This window comes from Ambystoma mexicanum, chromosome 2p (assembly GCF_040938575.1).
Source record: "Ambystoma mexicanum isolate Mex_15411 chromosome 2p, UKY_AmexF1_1, whole genome shotgun sequence".
Lineage (NCBI taxonomy): Eukaryota > Metazoa > Chordata > Amphibia > Caudata > Ambystomatidae > Ambystoma > Ambystoma mexicanum.
Window position 1 is genome coordinate 1,418,646,358 of NC_090923.1, and position 21,688 is coordinate 1,418,668,045.

Sequence of the window (21,688 nt, forward strand, 5' to 3'; positions counted from 1 at the left end):
CCCTCCATATCTGTGGTTGGTGCCCTTCCCTCATTTCCCTCCCCACCTTACTTCCTGGCCGCTCCTACAAAAAAAATAATCAAATAACAACAAAAAAAAGGTTCCTTTAGGAACCACCTTTCACAGTAAAAGAAAATAGAAGTAAAATAATAAGCTTATAGACTCTGTCTACTTTACATTTTTCGGTAAAGTAGTTAGACTGAATAAGATTATCCAACATTCCCATTAGCATTTTCTACTATGCTAATGGGAATAAGCGACAATTGTATACTAGAGAAAAAGCAAAAAGCACAGAAACAATTTTCTGTCCAAAATACTTTTCTCTAGCATACAATAAGGGCCATGATCCATGGACCTTCATGACTATCTGCGGTCTCTGCAGTCCCCCCTCCAGGCCATGCAACATTATCAAACCCTGGATTGCACGTGCACACCATCGCACAAAACAACCCTTCTACCATTGTTACTGTTATGTTTGTAACACTCCCTCATTGCCTGCTTTCAAAAAGAAAAGTCACAAATCTATCCACCAATCAGTTAAACAAACTCTACACTGTAAACTCTACAGAGAATCAGGGCACTAGAGACGTTGAGCTTCTGGGGGGGAAGGTGAGGAACGGTAGAATGCCTGTAAGGAGGTGAAGCTGAAAGTGGGCTTTCTTTTACAAGCTCAAAAAGTAGTAAAGGAGAGAGGGGACTTAATGATGACCCCAAGGTTTTTATACTCACAGGATGGTGTGAGTAGAGGTCCCAAATAGGGTGGCCACAGGGTAAGAGAAAAACAGGGCCCGGGTGCCACAATAAGAAAGATCTCTGTCGTACTGGCATTGAGATAGAGATTGTTAGCCACACACAATGCTTCGATGGTGGTCACACATTTAGGGATAAAAAACGAGAAGAAATTGTGAGGGAAGTTTAAGGAAAGCTGTGTGTCATTAACATAACATTTGAAATGAGAAAAGAAGAAGGGCATCAGGTGAGCCAGAGGGACGAAATAGATATTGAAGTGCCACAAAGATAGGATAAATTTGCGTTTCACTTTTGAAATGTTTAGTTCCTTGTAGACCGCTACTCTGTCTGGAAGTTGCCTAGCTTCCCTGGTTGCCTCCTCTGCCTAACCCCCAAACAAAACACACTTTGCAGTCTGTCTTTGCTCTCTTCAGAGCAGTGGGTGGGGCTAGGCACTCAGGAGTCTTCATAGTGATTGCGTGCCTCTTCTGCTGCATGCAGGTACGGCCATCAGCTGCGTGCCTAACTTGAATTATCAGCCTACTTGGTTTTTAAAATGATTGTTTCATTTCATTTGTTCGATTCATTTTAGCTAGTTTCTACGAGTGGGCAGGTGACTGGATGGCATTAATTTAATTTAATTTAATTTACTTTAATTTCTTTATTGTGTTCAGTTACTTTGTGTTTCACTTTTTAAATATTTGGTTCCTTGTAGACGCCTACTTGGTCTGGAAGTTGCCTGGCTTCCCTGATCACCTCCTCTGCCTACCCCCGAACAAGACACACTTTCTGGCCTATCTTTGCTCTCCTAGGCCAATACAATGTGCCTCCATAGTCAGACACTGACACAGAGATGCAGCAAACAAGCGGAGCGGGTGAGGGCCTTGCGGGTTGAAATCGTGCCAAAGTCAAGCCCGTCTGTGCTCATCCGTGATGCGGGAGAATTGTGGCCGGGTCTACAGGCTGTAGGATTGAGCATCAGCCCACAGGTAATGTTCTGTGAGTGGCGGTTGAAGGATACGCCGCTGGCGAATACAGTATGGCCTGCAGGCTTTACAAGAAAATCTTTGGTGGGCAAGAACATTGATTATTCTGGCAATCTCTCCTGATTATTCATTAACGCCCACTCTCTAGTGGCGCATGCTTTAGCATGCTATGATTCATTGGATGATTATTCACCGGACATTGCCAGCTTTACGGAGACCTGGCTGCGCGACCATTCTGGCCCTGTAGTAGCGCAGGAACTCCCACCATCTTACAGCATAACTCGGATGGACCGCCCCTACCCCACTTCTGGTGGTGGGCTGGGTTTTGCCTATACGTCTTCTCTGTCTGCATGCAAAATTCCGTGAACATGGGATTAGAATGGAGGCTCTACTAGTCCGTTTATCAATCACATCGTCTTGTTTGTGTTATGTTTTAATGTTTTATTGCCACACTTATTATGATTCTGCCTTTTTTTATGCCTTCTTAAATTTTGTGGTTTAGCTTTGACTTAAATTTAATAAATTGGTGATAGTTGGGGATGTTAACTTGAAAATAAATTCTGGAATAGATCAGCCTATTGTGCGATTTGTGCCTGGGATGAGGGACTTTGAGCTACAATAGCTTGTGTCTGACCCTACCCATCGGTTGAGAAACACACTTGATCATATCATTTCTTTACCCACTTTGGTTTTGGTTTTTCGGTTGGACCATTTTGTGATACCTTTTTCTACAATGGCTGGGGCCATTCCTGAGGTCTGTTCCAAACCCAAAGTGTGGAAGCGTTGTTGGCGTTCTGCTGACACAGCCAGTGTGGCCCAGACTATTGTGTCAGGGTGTTTGGCCCTTTCAGCGGTGGACTTGGTGTCTCTGGCGCAAGTATTCACTGAGACGGACGATTTCTTTGCACCTGTTAGACTGTGCAGACAGCGAGCCCGCCAGTCTGAGCTGTTGTTTGACGATGCTCTAAAGCTCCTACGGCTTAAGCGCCGGCAGGCTGATCGAATGTGGACAGGCTCCTATCTTCAGTGTGATCCTGTGCTTCTGCTTCAGGCTACCACCTTGTTTCAAAAGGATATTATGGCTGCTACGAGCAGCTTCTATTCAGGCAGGGTGGAGATCTGATCGTTAAACGGCCTGGAGAAATATTCAAACTTGTGCACTCTTTATCCTCTCCTGTCACAACACAGGCAGGGGTTGCTCCCTCGCAGAAGTTGTATGATTCTTTGTCAAGCTTCTTCGGTGAAAAAAAGGTGGGCACTCTCAAAATGATTGTGTCGTCGGGTTTGGGGCCCAATGGATATGTCATGCCTAGGGTGTCCCACTGAGTAGGTGGTCCTCATTCCCCTCTTTTTCTTCGGAAGATATAATAAGGGCAACCCTTTTGCTCAAATCTGCCTCTCCCTTGGATTCTGTCCCATTAGCTGTGTGCAAGGGCATTATTGCAACTATTTCCCTATGGGTGTCCCAGGCTATCAATCTTTGCTGCCAGTCAGGGCTTATCCCCTCAGATTTGAAATATGCACTGGTGATCCTCTTTTAAAAAAACCTTCACTGGATCATTTCTGTCCTGTTAATTTCTGTTCAATTTCTTTATTACCTTTCTTTATGAAGTTATTGTAGTCTCTTATTTCTCCTCTTCTTAGTTCTTTTCTTGAATCTTCTAGTTTCTTTGATCCTTTCCAGTCTGGTTTCCGTCCTAGCCGGTGCAGAGAGAGTGTGCTGGTCTCTGTTGTGGATGACCTTTCACTTATCTCTGATCAGGGTGGAGTGGGAGCTTTGATATTATTAGGTTTATCGGCTGCTTTCGACACTGTCAACCACTCCATCTTGCTTGCCCATATTGCAGAGGCAGGGATAACTGAACAGGCATTATCTTGGTTTCAAGCTTTTCTGGGTGATCTTGAACAAAATCTCTCTTCCTCCTTTTTCATTCTGTAGCTGTTCCTCTGTCTTGTGGGGTCCACCAGGGTTCGGCCTTGTCCCCTACCCTGTTCAACGTGTACATCCAACCTGTCATTGAGGTCATCCCTTCCCACTGCCCCTGATCCTACTCCTATGCTGATGGTACCCAGATCATTCTGCGGCTTGATCTATCCCAACCTGATTCAGCGTCTCAGCTACCGAGGTGCTTGGAGGACGTGGGTTGTTGGATGGGCTACAACTGGCTTACATTGAACGGGGACAAGTCTGACGTCCTGGTGATAGGCCCCCCTTCTGCTTCTTCTCTTTGGACTCCTTCTCTTGGGCCTTCTTCTCTTGGTTTGTTTCCAATTCAGGTTTCTGTGGTGAACAATCCTCCTCTTGTCCTTGGAGGCTCAGGTGGCTGCTGTATGCCAGTCTGGGCACTATAAGCTTAGAGTTCTGCATAGGGTACTGGGCTTTCTCCCTGTTCAGTTTCATGCTCTACTGGTTGGTTGCTGCACTGGTGCTTAGTGTGCTAGACTATTGTAACTCTTTGTATTTGGCTCAGCCACTCTATTTAGTTCATCGCCTCCAAGTATTGCAAAATGTGACAGCGAGGCTGGTGGTTCACACTCCTTAATGCATGCCTATTTCATCTGCCTTACGGCAGTTGCATTTGCTGCCTGTTGCACAGAGGGTTCAGTTTAAATCCATGTGCATTGTGCATTGGGCCTTTAATGGCCTAGGGGCTGAGTATTTGCAGTGCACGTTTTGACCCTACCTTCCCAATTGCCCACTTTGCTCTCTAGAGTCCTGCACTATTTCAGTACCTCAGGTGCGGCTCTGTCGGGTTCGTGGATGTGCCTTCTCTGTTGCCGCCGCAAGGTAGTGGAATTCCCTCACATTCTATCTTTGGGGAACGGCTGAACATTTATCCTTTTGTCAGTCTTTGATGACCTTTCTTTTTCCTTGATTGATTCTAGTAGGGACTCGGATTCTTGAATGTATCCTTGCCCAGCACCAAGATGCCTTCGAGCGGATGTGAGCTTTAAAAGTTCATTTAAGATAAGGTAAGAACCCTGAGATGCTCTGCAGGTAGACAGCGAGGTGGTGGAGTAGTAACGGCCCAGTTGCAGCTGGTCAGCGCGGTTAGTGAGGAAAACAGATCGGCTAGTCCAGTCAGTGCCTAGTCCATGATGCTAAAGGTATCATGTAACAGTTTAAAGAGGATAGAATTGTTGACCGTGTGAAAGGCATAGGAGACATCAAGTAGCAGTGTCCTCAATTGTCCTACTATCATAAATACCATATATACTTCAATTATATCATTCCATCATATTACAACCACTGTATACTCCCCCTGCAGTATCTATAATTACTACACACATATAACTATATTATGTTTCGCCAGTGGCTACAACCACCATAATGTAATTAAACCATATAACAAGCAATTATAATACACCTTCAAATAACATGACTTACCCAGACCCCTTGCCATCCAAATGATGTCTGCAGACTCTAAAATAGATTGCAGACTCAGCGGCAACACCTTTTTCTCACCTGTAAAAACAGCTCTATTTCAACTTTATTGTACTCCACCACCCTTTCCAAACCCTCTTTCGGCCACCACATAACTCCAAATGTGTTTCTAGACTTATTCTCGATTCACCGCCCGTGGTCAGCGGCGATGTCTCCGGACTCAGTGGCACCCCCATACATCTTTTTTCACCTATAAAAACAGCTCCCTATTAACTATATTCCATTCTCCCACCCTTTCCAGCCCCTCTTTTGGGAACCAAATAACACCAAATGTGTTTTCCTGACTTTTTCCTCACCAAACTATCCACGGACCCAGGTGGCTGTCTGCGGATCAAACATGGTGACTATTTAAAAAATGATGACCCACCTCACGCTTTTGAGCATTCAACCAGTGGGCGCGTATGATGTCCACAGACATCACGCCACCTCCTGATTGGCCCAGGTATGTCCGTGGACCCTGAATCGGGAAAAGAGTCTGCGGAATAGACCCAGATATCACTATTTTTTTTACCTACTTTTTGTCCATTTTGTAAAAAACTACTAGATGCATTTACACCAAATTTATAAAAGCACGCTTTCAGGACCAAGCCGCCAGTCCGAGCGCAAATTTGGTGAGAATACATCCAGCGGTTTTGGCTGAAGGCGCAAGCTCCTTTTTTTCCATTGCGTCTATGAGGATTTCCACACATTTCCGGACCCCCCTATAACTTTGCCCCCTCTTGACGAAGCTGCACCAAACTTTGTCGAATCATTCCGAGGGGTTCACATGCGTTTTTTTTGCAAACTCTGGTGAGGATTTGTCTGGGGGCAAAGTTCTAAGTTGCCCAACAAGTGCTCTTTCTATGAGTTGAGCAACTTAACCATAACTAGAAGGCTGCTGCCGCAGGCCCTGTAATACAGTTCAGTTTGCTTGCAACGTGTTAGCCAATGGTTTAATAGAATGTTGTTCCAGAAGAAAACAATGAGTCAATACCCTAATAAGGCTAACGATTTGCAGTAGCAAATCAAGTGCAGACATGCACAGATAACAGGGTTTCTGCAGCAGGGGCTATGTAAGCTGTAATGCTGTAATTTGTTCAAATGCTTAATTTCATCTCTGCCTGAGGAAGTGGAGACATTTCACTAAAGCTTGCAAATATGCAAAATAAATGACTTTTTTAGCCTAATTAAGGTATCGACTTGTGGTTTTCTTCTGGATCAACATTATATATATATATACATACATATATTATAGGATGGTGATAGACGCCCTATAGATAAGGTGAGTGACATGAGACAGGAAATCCGAGTAGTCTATTGCTAATAGATTTTGACTTGGTGGACGGATTTGGATGACATCTTTCAAACAAAAGTTTGTCACAGATACCCCCCAGACTGGAAGTTATACGAATGATTTGTTAAGAAAGGAAAACGTGATTAAGAAAGCAGAAAAAGTTGTTTTTGGTTGATCATTTTCCCGTTGAGAAATAGTCCACATTTTATCAAGCCGAACCGGTTAACCGCTGGACAGAATTTGACCAAATAAGAAACAACTTAGGCATAAAGTCTTGACTTAATTTCCGGGACAGGTTAGGGGTTATCCCATCCAGTAGGTTTTAAAAAATTTGGCGGGAAAGATGGTACCCCCTTCTCCCAAAAATATAGCCATATCCCCATGTGGCTTTGCAGCACAGAGGCTTTTATACTGGGGGGATGCAAAAAACTAAAGTGCAAAAAAAGCTTTTTGAAAGAGGGAAAAAGGATGACATTACATCAGGCTAAAGGTAGAGAGGGGGAAGAGGATACCATGGGAAATTGAAGAGTTGGGTGTTCTGCAGAGCTAGTTACAGTTCAAAGATTTTAGGATTATCCGTCGAATACCGGGAATCTCGTGAGATTCCCCTGGTAGTAATGCAGAATGTGCTTTGAAAATAAAATACGTCACACGAAGCAAAGAGTGAAAGAGGGTAATGGGAGAGGGAAAAATGAATTGAGGGGGAACATCGAAGGTGGAGGGGGCACTTTGTGAGTGACTGTGAGGGCAGGGAAGTGTTTTTTTTTGTTTTTGACCGTTTTTGCATTATCACAGGAATACCGGGAGAATACCGCAGGTATGAGTAGTTCATAGCTGCTGTATCTACAGTTCATTGCCATTATCGCTGGAATATCGGGGAATACTGCAGGAATCGAAGAGAGTGAAAAAAAAAGAAATATTATTCCTACTGGGCCCAAAGAAACCTATTAGTGCAACATGTCCAGTGGCCACGGCCGAAGGGCAAGGGTAGTGTGCCCCAAAGAAACCTATTGATGCAATATGTACAGTGGCCATGGCCAAAGGCCATGGCTAGTGACCCTTGAATAAACTATTGTATAACAAAACCCTTGAAATTCACTGAAAAGACTGTAGTTAAGGGACAGTAGTTAACCGACCTTACTTATTCCTTAACTAAAGTTTTTTTCAGTGAATATATATATTTTTTTTTTATTTTTGTATTGGTTAAATAACAATAACCTTTAACATTACATCGAAAACAATTTTCAAACAACAAACCTAAAACAAAAGAGAAAAGCACAAGAGCAAATACACTTAATATAAGATAAAATGTATGCAAAAACTCCTCAAATTATTAAGACTCTATCCCACAAACACACGCAGTATCAGAGATTCCAAAAATGTACAATGTTCACAACCGCTATCACATGTCGGTAGTTCGGCCAGTCAAACATAGCTCCCACAAAGTGTCTGGATCTATACCCTGAAGACACTCCAGTTGTTTCCTGAAGGCCTACCCACTTTTCCCCCACAAGGAAGCACAACCAGTCATCAAGTGTTTCAGTGTCTCCCTCTGGGTCGTCACTTGACAAAACCTACAATATAAGCGAACATATGTAATGTGGACCCAAATAATGAATATCAAGCTCTTGTGCAACAATTGGATCCAGAAAACATACCCGGGCACACGTTTGATTTTAAGATGCGTTATTGCAGAAAAAAGTGCAATTTATTGGACAGATAAATAAAAGTCCAGCATCTCAGTTTGCAATACAGCCATGAACGTGATAAAACCTACAAACATGTTTTTACAGGTTAGCGACACGGTCCATCCTCAACAGGACTTCACCAGGCTATTGTAGCCATTCAATTTTAAATTCTGTGTTTATAAATATGTATATATATTGAAAAAAGAACCTTCTACTTCCCTTCCAATTCAACACATGTCACGGGATATGTGTGTTACTGCTATATTAGTACAAATGGAAGCGCCATTTTGGAATAGTATTCACATTCGAAGTTCCAATGCAGCCATCTACATTTAACCGATATCAAAAAACAATAAAACGGTATAACAGTATAGTTCTATGGGAAAGTAAAAGCGCTTTGTTATAAATGCTATTATAAGTAAATTCAAGCTAAAGTGCCAATGCGTTAATAATATTGAAACATCACGTAATAAAGATTACACAAGTCTGTGACAACAAGCAGGTTAAAAAGCAAAGTGCTTATAAATATTTCTATGGAGGCCAGCATTGTATCTGCCTTTTCCCTACAGCCGGGAAAGTAGGGAATGCCCAGTGACCTTCCTAAATCCATGAGTTGGGACTCTCTCACAGTGTATGCGCCATCAGCCTATTAGTTTTACAGACCCGAGAATCACGCGCTGACACTGGCCCCATCACACCACGGAAGACCCTAAACTAAAGAAGATGGTGGTGGGTGCCTGGATGCAAGGAACAATGTGCTTTATTTTGGGGAGAGAGACAAAACTCGGGGGAAGGGGGAGAGTAAATGGAAACCAGGAATTATGTTGGTTTGGTGGGAGCACAAAGATGGGGGAGGTGGGGATGATGGCAGGATGCAGACACTGGGCCTCATCACAAGTATGGCGGTAAGGCAACAACGGTGCCGGTATCGCTACCGGCACCGTTGCTACCGTACCGCCATACTAGGAGTTCTGCTCGCGGGTGACCTTGCATCCACTGGTCTGACCTGGTGGCTGTACTGGCACCCGCGAGTAGAACATGATGGTAGCACCGGTACCGTTATTAATGGTACCGGTGCTACCACCCTCCCCATTCCCATTGAGCCCTATCGGGCTCAGGTGGGAATGGGGATGTACCGGCCCCGGAACCCTCGAAAGGGCAATTACCGGGTCAAGGTAGCCTCCAACCTCGTAATGAGGCCCACTGATTGTTTTACGGCAGGACAAACATGAGGGATGTGGCAGTGCCGGGCAGGAGGCTGTGCATTTTCTGTTAGGGGTAGTGGTGTTGAGAAAAGAGGAGGCAATACATACTGTGTATGCTTCTCTCCTATCCGCCCCACCCCCCTTTTAAACCTAATTTCAATGCTAATCCATGGAGACAGTGGAGGTGCTGAAAAAGGGACACAAGGATAATGTGAGGATTCACACACAATATAAAATAGTAGAGGCACAGCTCTGATTGATAGGGTGCCTTTCACCTCAGGGTTCTGACTGCTAACATTGACAATTTAAGTTTTGCTCCAGTTGTCTGTCAAATGTCACTTGGCACCCCTCCAGGGAATATGTCTCTCTTGTTGATAGTGACCTAGCCACCGTCCTATATCTTTTGCTCCTTTATGAAGGACATTTGTGGGTAGTGGTTGGATTTCTCAAGGGAAGGCTATTAGGCAGAAGTCAAAATGCATATGATGTGCCCCAAATCACTGTGGTCTTTTCAGGTTCTGAAGAAGGGTTTGGCCCCTGGTCGTCCTGGTCACCCTGCTCCAAGACCTGCACGGATGCTGAGTTCCCTGCACTGAAAACACGGGCACGCTTATGTGGCGGAGGAATGAACTGCACAGGGGAGTCCTTCCAGGAGCAGGCATGCAACTTGCCACAATGCAAAGGTAAGAGCACAAGCCGGCAAGGCAAACTACCACATATTATTAAACAAAAAAAAACCTCAACTTTTCTATATTGTTAGTGGGTTCCCTTCTTTAACAACAGGAAACATGTAAGGGGATTTTGTTCTCAGACCTGCATTAAAGAGATTTCTTCATTCATGTATTACCGTCTCACTCACTCGCTCACTCACTCGCTCGCTCACTCACTCACTCACTCACTCACTCACTCACTCACTCACTCACTCACTCACTCTCTAAGTCCTTGATTCATTGCTTTAATTGCAGGCAACCTTGGCCTTCAGGTGATGGTCCCAGTAGTTATGCGGGAAAGTCAGGCACTAGTAGCACACCTGGATCTGGAACATAACCAAGGACAAACAGACACATTTATTGTAGAAGAGTTCACAGGAAGGGCAGAGACAGACAAATGCAGCACAGAAAGGCCTCTACCAAGCTTCAGCACACAGACATAGCAAGCAGGCACATGGTCAGTACTAGTGCCAATTACTCTACCCAATGCACAGATTGGATGGCAAGGCAGGAGAGAAGAGCAGAAACTCAAATTATCCAGGGTACCCAAGTAGAACTCTGACATGCACACAGAACTGCACACTCCTACCATGATTCAATGCACACTTAGGACACACAGACCCAAGCAGCACCGCTGGGTGTCATGAAGCACCCAGCAGAAAAATAGAGCAGTTAGACTCATTTTGAATATATAGGCCTAGTGACCCGAGAAAATTGAGGAAATTGCCGACTGCAGGCACCCTTCTGCAAGGATTTTGCCGGTAAGGAATCTGAGTGAAAAGGGCCACTGCACCAAGTGAAGAGTGCTTAAACAGCCATTAACAGGCAGCAGCAATTATACAGTAGCAAAAGACAGAAGCCCTCCCTGCCCATATCAATTAATCTGCAGGTGGAGCCCAATATGCTCATCTTTTAGATGGCCCATACCCCCCAATGATCAGCATCTCTTGGTAGAAACTAAATTTCCTCACAACTGATATGGACGAGTATGCAACGGTCCAAAAGAAGGCACATGAAGTTCAAGAAGGTATGAAAGAAAATAATGTTCTGCTTCTTGCTCTCAGAGGAAGACCTGTTGCTATTAGAGTGTTTGCACATGTGGTGTGCGTGTGCGTGTGTGTGTGTGTGTGTGTGCGCCTGCATGTGTATGCAAAACTTGGAAGTCCCAGCTTGAAACCTGATAAGACCACCTGATGGGTTAAACCACCAACTGTAACAATCAATATGTAACATGACCCCATCAAATCCATTTCCTGCTGAGATACTGGCACATGTGTGCTTTCTATGCTGAGACATGTAGTAACCTCAGACCATCTCATTAAGTCACCCTGTTTGATTTCCAGCAGAAGTAACCTATCAAGATTGACTCCAAGGCTTCCCTTCTTTCCTCATTTTTTTAAGGTCATTTGGGAGCAGATAGACCGCTTATGTAAGCTAAGGGCAACCAAGGCCAGAATGTAAAAAGCAAAGGCACAGTTGATAGAGGTCATGCATGCACTTGGAGGGGCATTGGGTATTGTGTGATCCCTGCTGGCTCCACTGAGGAACAGCTTTTTAAATCTGTCCTCCAGATTTTGAGGCTGGCTTCATCCATGTCTAGGTCTCTTAACAGCCAAAATGTCCAGGAGTGACAGGCAGATGAGTGTGGCATGCACAACATCAATTCATCTATAATGGACACGTCACAGAGACATATACGATGCACAGATAGAATTTTAAGAGAGGTGCAGTAAAGGCAGTAAAGCAATGCCTCTACTCAGTCAAAGTGCCCAGATAAAACAGAGAGGAGCATGCAGCACACAAGGCCTCTAGCACGACCCTATGCACATGTAGGACAGTTAGATACATGCAACACATCTAGGCCCCCAATCATCTATTTTGTGCTGGTAGAAGATACAAGCACCACAGGAAGGCCACTAACATAACTATATGTACTTGTAGAACAGTCAGCAAATGCGATGCCTCTGGGTCTCTACTCTTACCTGTTGCAGAGCACAATTAGGGATGGTCTTTAACCTGACCTAGTAGGGCAGGTAAGACAACAAGACACATACCACATAGGGTGGCTTGTAAGAGGCCACAGCACACTAGTAGGGCGGGTATGTGCAGAACTCTAATCAGTAAACTGACATCATGACATGATTGTTATAAATATGAAATTTTATTTAACTACACAAACGAGTGACTCTAATTGAACAATCTCAAATAATTTTATGCTGTTGAGTCAAAACTAGGTCTGGGAATCAATAAGCATTGTAGGGATAAGATAAATGTTTCATGCAAATGGTCTGGAATAGACATTGGATCAAACCAAGCCAATATTTATTTGTATTTTTATTTATTTTTCAAAGCGTGGGCCTAGCTCGAGAGCAGCAGAGCGCTGTACAGAGTGTGGGTAGCAAGTGTATCGGGTGGCAGCTTTTAACAGTCGCGCAGCACTGTGAGTTGCGGTCTGTGCAACGTTCCGTACATCCATTGGGATTAGTCTTTGGTCAGTTGTTGTTAAAAAAGCTATCTGATCAAGAACCAATCCCAAAGGATGTACAGACCGACGCATGGACCGTAACTGAACTATGATCTGAAACCAAGAACTGCTATTTGAGACTATCCAGAAGAAAGAAGTCTATCTAGAAATGATTCAGCAAGCCCTCATATCCAGAACAATAACCAGAGCATATGGTGATTAATGCAGGGGATTTCCACAAGGAAAAAAAATAAACTGATGTCTGGAAAATAAACTGAAGAGAGGAAGAGGTTTTATGAAACCTAAAAAAGAGAATCCATGTCACCCATATCAAGAAGACATTAATGGTTGCCAACATCATACACGGTTAAATAAAATACCTTAGCAACTACGCCCTAGAATGCTATAGCGACTGGGGGTCCGCCACTCTCATCTCCAACCGTCTTAATTGGTCGATAAGTCTTCTAAAGACAAGAACATACTAGCTTAAGCAAGCACCACATAGTAACGATTCTATTCCATCTAACATAAAATAAAAAGTAATTATATTCGAAAAGTAGTCAACAATTTGCTCTTGGAGAAATCTTAGTATTAACTTCTGAGGGATAGAATGCCCAGTGCTTGGTTTTCCATTTTGTTCATTAGCCTGTGCTTATTTAAAATAAAATAGTAATGATTTAAGATTTTACAAATGGTAACCTAGCCACTGATCCTTCTGGTAAAGATCATTTGAGGTTCAACAGCAGTTGATTTAAAAGTGTCAACAGTTTTACTTGTTTATTTTGGGCAAATTAAAAATGGGACTTACATTTTTTCGAAAAGCAAATCAGTGTTGATAGTGGTGCAACAGATTTCTAAAACAGTGCACTTAGAGAAATCTACAATAGTATTCAGGATTCAGAAATGTAATCTGATATTAGCGCTTGGAAATCATTATTGGATTCCTGTCAGCCAATCATAATGCTTGAAATACAGTCAATAACTACTGATATTGCCTGTATTCCGAGAATTGTGACTTTTGAAGCTAAATCATTTTGGGGACACAGAAAATGAATCAGCACTACAATTACAAACAATATTTACTACATACCTGCACAACCCTGTTCCAGTCAGAAGGCAAGATCACACAAACATGTCACCAACACCATACAGCCTGTGCAACAGAGCTAAGACGCCATACTTCAGGAAAGCCTGTCCACCATTACATCAATAAAACACACTCCTTCTCCGGCAGGAGCTTTTCCCCTCTGCACCTGCAACGTAACAATCAACTTTCAATTTCCTGCCCCAAGGTGAAAGCTGAAACATGGATACAACGCTTTCTGTTTCCTGTGCAGAAATCCCTTGCTTTTTCCTTATGTGTGAACATTTCAATAACGGTTCTAGTTTAACCAAGATTACCATGAGAATGTATTCCAAATAAACACAACCTTGTCATTTAAATCCAATAAAATAAATACTACAAAATGGAAAACGCATTTTAATTCACTACCACGTGTCCTCTACTAAATCAACTATTAAACTTAAGTTTGTACTTAAGCACCACATATCCAAGCACTCACGCAGAAGTCATTAGCAACTCTGTCCATAATTTGGGGATGGGACATTAGTCTGCGATAATGACCCCTTCCCAAGCGAAAATACATGCATTTAATCGATGCATCCTAAATTCAATGGGGTTCATTCAAGTAGGAGTGCTTAGATTTAGGTTGCAACATTGCCATAAATGTCCACTTCTAGACTATTTTTAGAAATGTTTCTAAACCTGAATCTTATTGAACTGCTTTTGTGATTTGATCCATGAGTAGAACTAACACTGTTGTATCTGTCCACAGAGGTGAGTGGAAGGACATCCTGCATCCTGATCTCTGTACCATCCCGTTCATTGACTATCCTTCCCTTCTCTGATGGATCCCTATGTAATCCAGTTATTTCTTTCCAGATTTCCCATTGTGCTTTGGGGAGGACTGCAGAGGCAATAATTGCTCCTGGAACCCATGGTCGGAATGGAGTAACTGTTCTCGTGCTTGTGGAGTCGGACAACAGCGCCGCCTGCGCACCTACAACCCGCCAGGAGAAGGCGGTGTATGGTGTGAGGACATCATGACAGGAAATATGGAGAGGCGCTTCTGTAACCTACAAGCCTGCAAAGGTAGGACATCTACCTGTACGTCACACTAAACCAGCCATGCATTGCTAGTGCATTGAAGGCAAGTCTTTCAACAGACCATCTATTATAATCCTGGAGAAAAGAATGGAGGACCGCCTGTTGTACTTCATAGAATAGATCAAACATTCCTAGCGTTGTAGGAGCATCTGCTATTTTTTATTTTTTTTATTTTATTGTTCATTTATAACGCACTTAATACCAGCAAGGGGTTTCTAAGCGTATGATCAGGATTGGAAAATTGGTTGCACTGCACAATTTTGCTTCCAAAAACAACGCATTGCACCTGAGCTATCCTTCCTCCTCTGTGCCATTTAAATCAGATTGTAAAGTCCAAATGCAAAAGTAGGATGGATACAACTTGATATAAAAGTTTTGTGGCACAGAAGCCTGAGGCAGAGATGTTGTGTTATTCACCTCTACGAAACCTAACATAACATATAGTCCTGAGCCAGAGAAGGTGGTAAATTCATTTATTTTATTAAAAACATTTAATGAGGCAAAAACCTGGCTAAAGGAATCTTAGCACTGCACCACATAAAATAGATTAATACAAATGCATCAAATATAAAAGAATATGAACTACATGACTCTTAAATGAAAAACAAAAATAGCCTTAACCGGCCCCATGAAGCAACATAACACATTATCAACAAAAAATGTAAAAAATAATACAAACTCACCACTGTCAGTTCGGGTTAAGGAGCAGAGGTTTAGCCTATTTTTTTTAATTTTTTTTTATTATTTTGGTTGGTTAAATTAAATTAACCTTTCAAAACAACATTTTTTTCCCATAAAACTTCAGATTTACAAATCGCATCACAACACATTCAGAAGAGACAAATAACAACTTAACATTTTTTTTTCAAATGAACTGAGAGACCCTCAGAATAAAAGGGATAGAAGAGTAAAAATCAATATAACAGCATACTTAACAATCTCAGTTCTATCATCCAACCACACACAAAATATAAATACAACCTAAGGATGTATGACAACTAATAACCCAGAATAAGATCACTAAATAATCAGTCTATAGGCGATACTGCACTTAAAAATTGCATAGTGGCTATTCTCAGTGAGATTTTCGGGGTGGCAGATATTTCATACCATAATTCATCATCTGACTGCATTAGATAATGTGTTTGGGTTAACTTATAAAGGACAATTCTCCTTTGTTTCCTCAAGGCAACACACACAACCAATATGTGTTTTAGTGTCTATTCCATTCCATCAATTTTACAAAACCGACTGTGCGAGGCATCAACATGAATTAGACCCCTTCTTTGATTGGTTGGCCATAAATTAATGCGAAATCTTAGGATTTGACTTCTAAGTATGTATGACGGGCACTTCAGTAAGTAGTCAGCTGTATGCCGAAATTTTTTATGACCAAAGGATGATCTGTAGAAATCTCTTAGCAATAAGCATTTCTGTTGGGTATGATGCCAGTCTAGTTGACACAATTGAGCTTGGCTTTCGATGGATTATTAATTATAAGGTCTTGATGTTTGCTTCAGCTAGATCAGAGAGGACAGTGGCTCGCCAGTTTGCTGGAAAAGAAGTGTGGAGAGAGCAAAAGATAATTTGCCAATATTGAGAGCAAATTGTTTACAGCAAGACCCAGTAAGCATTTGCGATAAAGAGAACATCTCTTATAGGATACTTGGATGTGTATTGACAAATTTCCCAACTCAAACCGCAAAAGAGCATTTGGCGTTACGTTAGGAAGCTTGAGTACTTTTTTCCAAAATTGTGCTTCCATTCTATCCCAATACAAAGGCTTTTGTGGGAGCCATGTCTCAGCCCCATAGGTGATAATGGGGATTACCTTCTGTTGATAAAAGGTTAGAACATGAGCACAAGAAAATGTACCAAACTTGGCCTGAAGGACTTTGGTCTGAGATATTAGAGTGGAGAGTTTGCCAATTATGCTACATTTGCAAGAGAATTACTAAACATGGCACCTAGATATTTATAGTCATTGACTTGAACCAGTTTTTGATTATGGAGGAACCACTCATAATGTTTAGTTTGTTTCAGTTTGCTCTTTCCCAATTCCATGACTTGGGTTTTCTCCAAGTTGAGTGTTAGGTTATTTTTAATAGTGAAGATTTCTAGTTGGTTGAGTAAAGTCTATAATCCACTTGGTGTTTGTGATATAAGAACCAGGTTATCAGCATAGAGAAGCCATACGACGACCTGGTTGCCAAGCTTTGGCGCATCATTTGCTACCTTCAAAAATTCAACTCCCAAGTCAAAATAAAAAGATTAAACAGAGTTGAGGCTAAAATGCAGCCTTGTTTAAGGCCACGTTTGATGTGAATTGTTTCTGATAATAGCCCACTCAAGTCCAATTTGACCTGCATTGTAGTATTTGTATGAAGAAGGTTTATAAGTGAGATAAGAGAAGGAGGGCAGCCGAAACCCAACAATTTGTTGAAAAGTAATTGACGGTCCACAGAGTCAAACACGACTCGGAAGTCTACAAAAGCCAAGTATAAAGGTTGCCGTCTTGCCGCATAGGCTGCTTTAATGGCATTAAGCGTGATGATATTAATAGCAGTGCCAAGACCCGCAACAAAACCCATTTGAAAGGGATCTCGACGATTTTCACTAGTAGCCCAAATGTTAAGATCTCTAAAAATGATGCGGCTAAAAATCTTCCCAGGTGCATCAAGAAGTGCTATGGGGCGATAGCTTGCCGGATTCGTGCAATCGCCTTTTTTATAGATTGGTACTACTACAGCTTGACACCAGGATGTTGGAATGCATTGCTTCGATTGGATGGAAACAAAGATGGTGTATAGGATATTCGCCCACAATTCAGGATGCTGTTTTAAAACAAAGTTTGGAAGGCCATCCGGTCCAGGAGCTCTGGAAGAGCTGGCCTTATTTATGTAGAACAGCACATCTTCTCGATCAAAATTCAGAGAAAAAGGAAAGTTAGTTGGCCTGGGTGCCAGCCGATCAGAGCTAGTTTGTGGTAAATCATAGATGTTTGTAAAATATTCAACCCACCTTTTTCCGGCACTCCATTAATTTGAGAAGATAGCTGAGAACACGTTGTGTCTGAATTAATCAACTTCCAGATCTGAGAGGTGTTTTTACCCTGAATCGTGTACAGCCACCGCTCACCATCCCTTTGATACATTTCCGCCTTGTGACCATGTATCCAATTCTTCTAATCAGCTTTCAACTTGCGTAATGTGGACTCACGATAGTGTACTGGAAGGAGCAGAATCTGTCTTTTTTGTCTACGAAAAAGGGACTTCCTGAGTCTAACAGATTGATCGAAGAAATGGGTTGGACAAGCATTATTGGATATCTTACCACTAGATATACCAGGGGATGCAAATGAGTGCATTTTATCGTGATATTCCGGTGGAACATATCCCTTCTCTAGGAGGAGATGATGGTCCTTCACTAGATCATGATTAAATGCTTCCAAAGAGAGATTGGACCAATGCAATCTATTATGCTGAGGGTTTATGGTCAAAGCTCTCAACTGTTGCTGTCGAGGCTGTGGTTTGGCCTGGGCATGAATCATAATTTCAGCCGACAGCATCAGGTGATCACTGGATGAAGAGGGCAAAAAATTGAACTTAGAGATTTGACCAAATAACACTCTATCAACATACACATAGTCGATGGTTGCTTTATGTGAATGACTTGACCACGTATGGGAAGGGGGGATGTCACTTTTGAATGCTCCATTCAACATAATCAAATCCCATGTTTCTACAAAATGAGACAACAGTGTGACCCGTTCAGAATTCTTTTCCTTGGATAGTGCAAGTAGGTGAATGTTCAGATCTCCAGGAAAAATAATATGCGCGATATTAGGAGTAGAAGCAATCTCTTCCATAAGTGAATTGAGGTGCTTAAAGAAGGCAGAGGTGGAAATCGCAACAGGATTCCAATAGAGATTAATGACTGCGAATTTGAGTGTTTGAATCAAAATGATAGAGGATTGCATAAAAGAATTCGGAGATGGACAGCCTACTAAGCTGGTCATGGTGGAAATATTAGAAATGGTTAGAAGGCCAGACGTTGGTCTGCCTTTTTGACCTTTCAACGCAGGAACCAGATGAACATGGTGATTGTCCTAAGAAGGATGTGACAGTAACCAAGTTTCTTGTAGAAGCACTAGGTCAAAATTTATTAGAGTGCAATTTGAATTATTCAATAAGTGCTTATGCCCTCTAGTATTCCAACTCAAAAACATGAATTTATGTATCTGAGGGAATTGCTCATCTGCTCCTAGTTACGCATTCTTACAGCAACAAGAAGTGTGGGGTTTTGTGATGGGTACTACACTTTCAGCTAATGGAGCTGAGGGTCGAGATCCACCGTCGCCAACTCCTTCAAGATGTTGCGAGGTCTCAGTTAAAGGACCTACTCTAGTTGTAGGTGTTAATCTAAAACCAAGGCCAAAGAGAGTGGATCTTGTAACCCAAATGGTGTTAAGGACAACACATGATCTTATCCAGAGACAAGATACAGTTAAGTCCTTGTCATCAGGAAATTCTACCTGCTCAATGTCTCCTGAAGCGATATCCTCTAATGATGAAATAACAGAAAATAGCGCAATAATACTTTTTCTATTTATGATGGATATTGGAAAGGAGCCACCACGCCAACTTATGAATAATAAGTAAGGTTGAGGAGACTTTCTGAACTTTGTGCCTGGTGGTGCAAGGGCCTCTTTTTTACCACAAGATACCTCAAGAAGAGGGTTTAACTTCTCCTCCTCTACTGGGGATTTGAATGTAACACTCTTGGAGTTCATCTTCTGATCAGAAGGAAGTAAGGGATCAGAATGAGAGCTGTGAATAAGTAATTTCATGGAAGACTTAAGAACCTGCTGTTCCGAGGTTAGTGCCACCAGGCAATCTTTGATAGAAGATAATATGTTATCCTGCATATTCAATTGAGGTGAGAGTGTATCTGCTGTTAGAGGCAGATTTTCTATGACTAGAGCATTCTTCTCACACGTAGAGGGAGAAAAAACTAATCGTCCACGGCTTTCCTAAGTTCTTGTGTGTTATGCAACGAAACAGGTGGTTCAGAGCTATTCAAAGGAATGCCCTTGGATGGTAATGTAGAATGAGCCTCAAAAGGCAAAACCTCAGGGCCAGCTTCAAATTCTTCAATAGCCTGCACGAACTCATCCAAAGGAGAGTGTGTTAAGTCTACCTTGGGGTTAATAGCCCCACTTTTTGCAGTTTTTTTCCTTTCTTGTGTGAGGTGAGAGTATTTTTTGGTTATATCATTAGAGGCTAACATAGAGCCCCTCGCTGGCTTTGAAAGTGATTTAAAAAACTGTTTCGATTGACCAATAGAAGCATTTCCTTTGGATTGTTGTTTTTTTGTTTTTGTTGGCTTCACATTATGTCCGGGCCTGGAGTTCGATGCATTCATCAGCCCTTTTTTAGTATTGTTGGCAAAGATGGTGTGCTCCTCTTTGTAAGGTGGTACCATTTTTGCTACAGATGGTACATTAGAAATACTAGCTGCAGATGGTTCATGAGTAAGCGCCGGAGGAGGCGGTGGTACCACCACGACCGCCTCCGAGGGTAACTCACAAATAATACCATCCACAAAAGGAACAACAGCCATTAGACATTGTGTTGCCTTGTCAACAAAGCATAACTCAGGCTGGGGTCGCTGGTGGCCAATTGGCACTTTGAGCACAGGTATGGTCTCTGAATTTTGATTTGTTGACAACCTGGCATCCCTATCATCAAAGGCCTGCCTCTGGGCCAGGGAGTCAGTGATGGATTTTTGCCAAATGGCAGTATTTCTGAGACTGTCAATGATAGAGTTTACTTTGCGGTCAAGAACTTCAAATAGTTTAGCCAAAGTCATTATCGCGAAGTTCATTACTTCAAGCGTTATCATGGGGGATTTCTTTGAGAAAGACCCCATAGCCACGGCAGAGTTTTCTCGAGCCGGCCTCCTTGGGGTTGCTGGAATAAAAGAGATTGAAATATCTGATTCTGAAGGGCTTCCATTCAGAAATAGTGCAGAAGACCTAGAGAGGTTGTAAACATCTTCCCTGGCTGAGAAGCATGAGTTTGAAGAATGTAAATCAATAATAGCATTATCAACATTATGAGTAGCACTTTCAGACTTATTTAACAAAGGTACCACATTGCCTGAACGAGCATTTTGCAGAATCATATTATCAGACAATGATATATCACAAGGCAATTTGCAAGCCTTATTGCTGGCATTTGGGTCCGAAGCTAATGGTGAACTCATTAAAGGTGATTTTGCAACAAAATATTCTTGATCAACAGACAACGGCTGTATCTCTATATTCGAGACAGTCAGGTTCGTTAGCTCTGGCAACTGCGCCACAGATCGAGAGGGGCGCAAAGAGCCGAACCCAAAGTCTTGAATGTCGCCAGCCGGGGTGTTGGAGTGGGTATGTTTCTTCCCCGCTCGTTTGTCCAAGCTAGAGCCTTTAGGAAGAAGACGGGAAGACTTTGGTGTTAACAATGGTCCTTCCCCAGTCGGGGAGTCACACAACGTTCAGAGTCTTGCAGGGCAAGGCATGTCAGTGCGCAATGTATAGACCTTTGCCCTTTTATCAACCATAGCGTGGCAAGGATCAAGCAGGCAGAAGAGAGGACATATAAAAGAATAAGAAGCGTTAATGTATGAAATCACTCACAATTTTGCAGCAAAAAAAAAAAGGGGAATACAAAGATCAAAACTGAGTAACTAAGAAAAAACAAAGGGAACCCCAATCTGGAAGACATCTCGCACCAAATGCCGCGGCGAAACGGCAAAGCGCGACTTTTCGGGGCTTCCACGGGTGCGCGCTTTATTTTCCATTGTGCACCGCGAGATCAAAGGACATCAGTCCCGCCGTCTCCCGCTGCACCTCAAGTATTGGTTATGCTTAGGGCAAAAGTTTCTGGATTGCCTGTCGTCCCCTCTTGGGCTGTTTTTGCGCCTTACCAGTGATTTGGAGAATGCCGCGTCCCAGCGCACCAGCAAAACAGCAGCA

At 42.5% G+C, this 21,688-nt stretch overlaps 1 protein-coding gene across 1 annotated transcript in view; it reads left to right on the forward strand.

Moving 5' to 3' along the window:
• The window catches only part of LOC138567897 (SCO-spondin-like), a 1,036,222-nt gene that overhangs the window by 782,161 nt on the left and 232,373 nt on the right, over positions 1-21,688 (forward strand). Inside the window, exons 85-86 of the mRNA XM_069646396.1 lie at positions 9,842-10,015; positions 14,443-14,652. Coding sequence (XP_069502497.1) covers positions 9,842-10,015; positions 14,443-14,652 — 384 coding nt within the window. The remainder of the gene's footprint in view (positions 1-9,841; positions 10,016-14,442; positions 14,653-21,688) is intronic.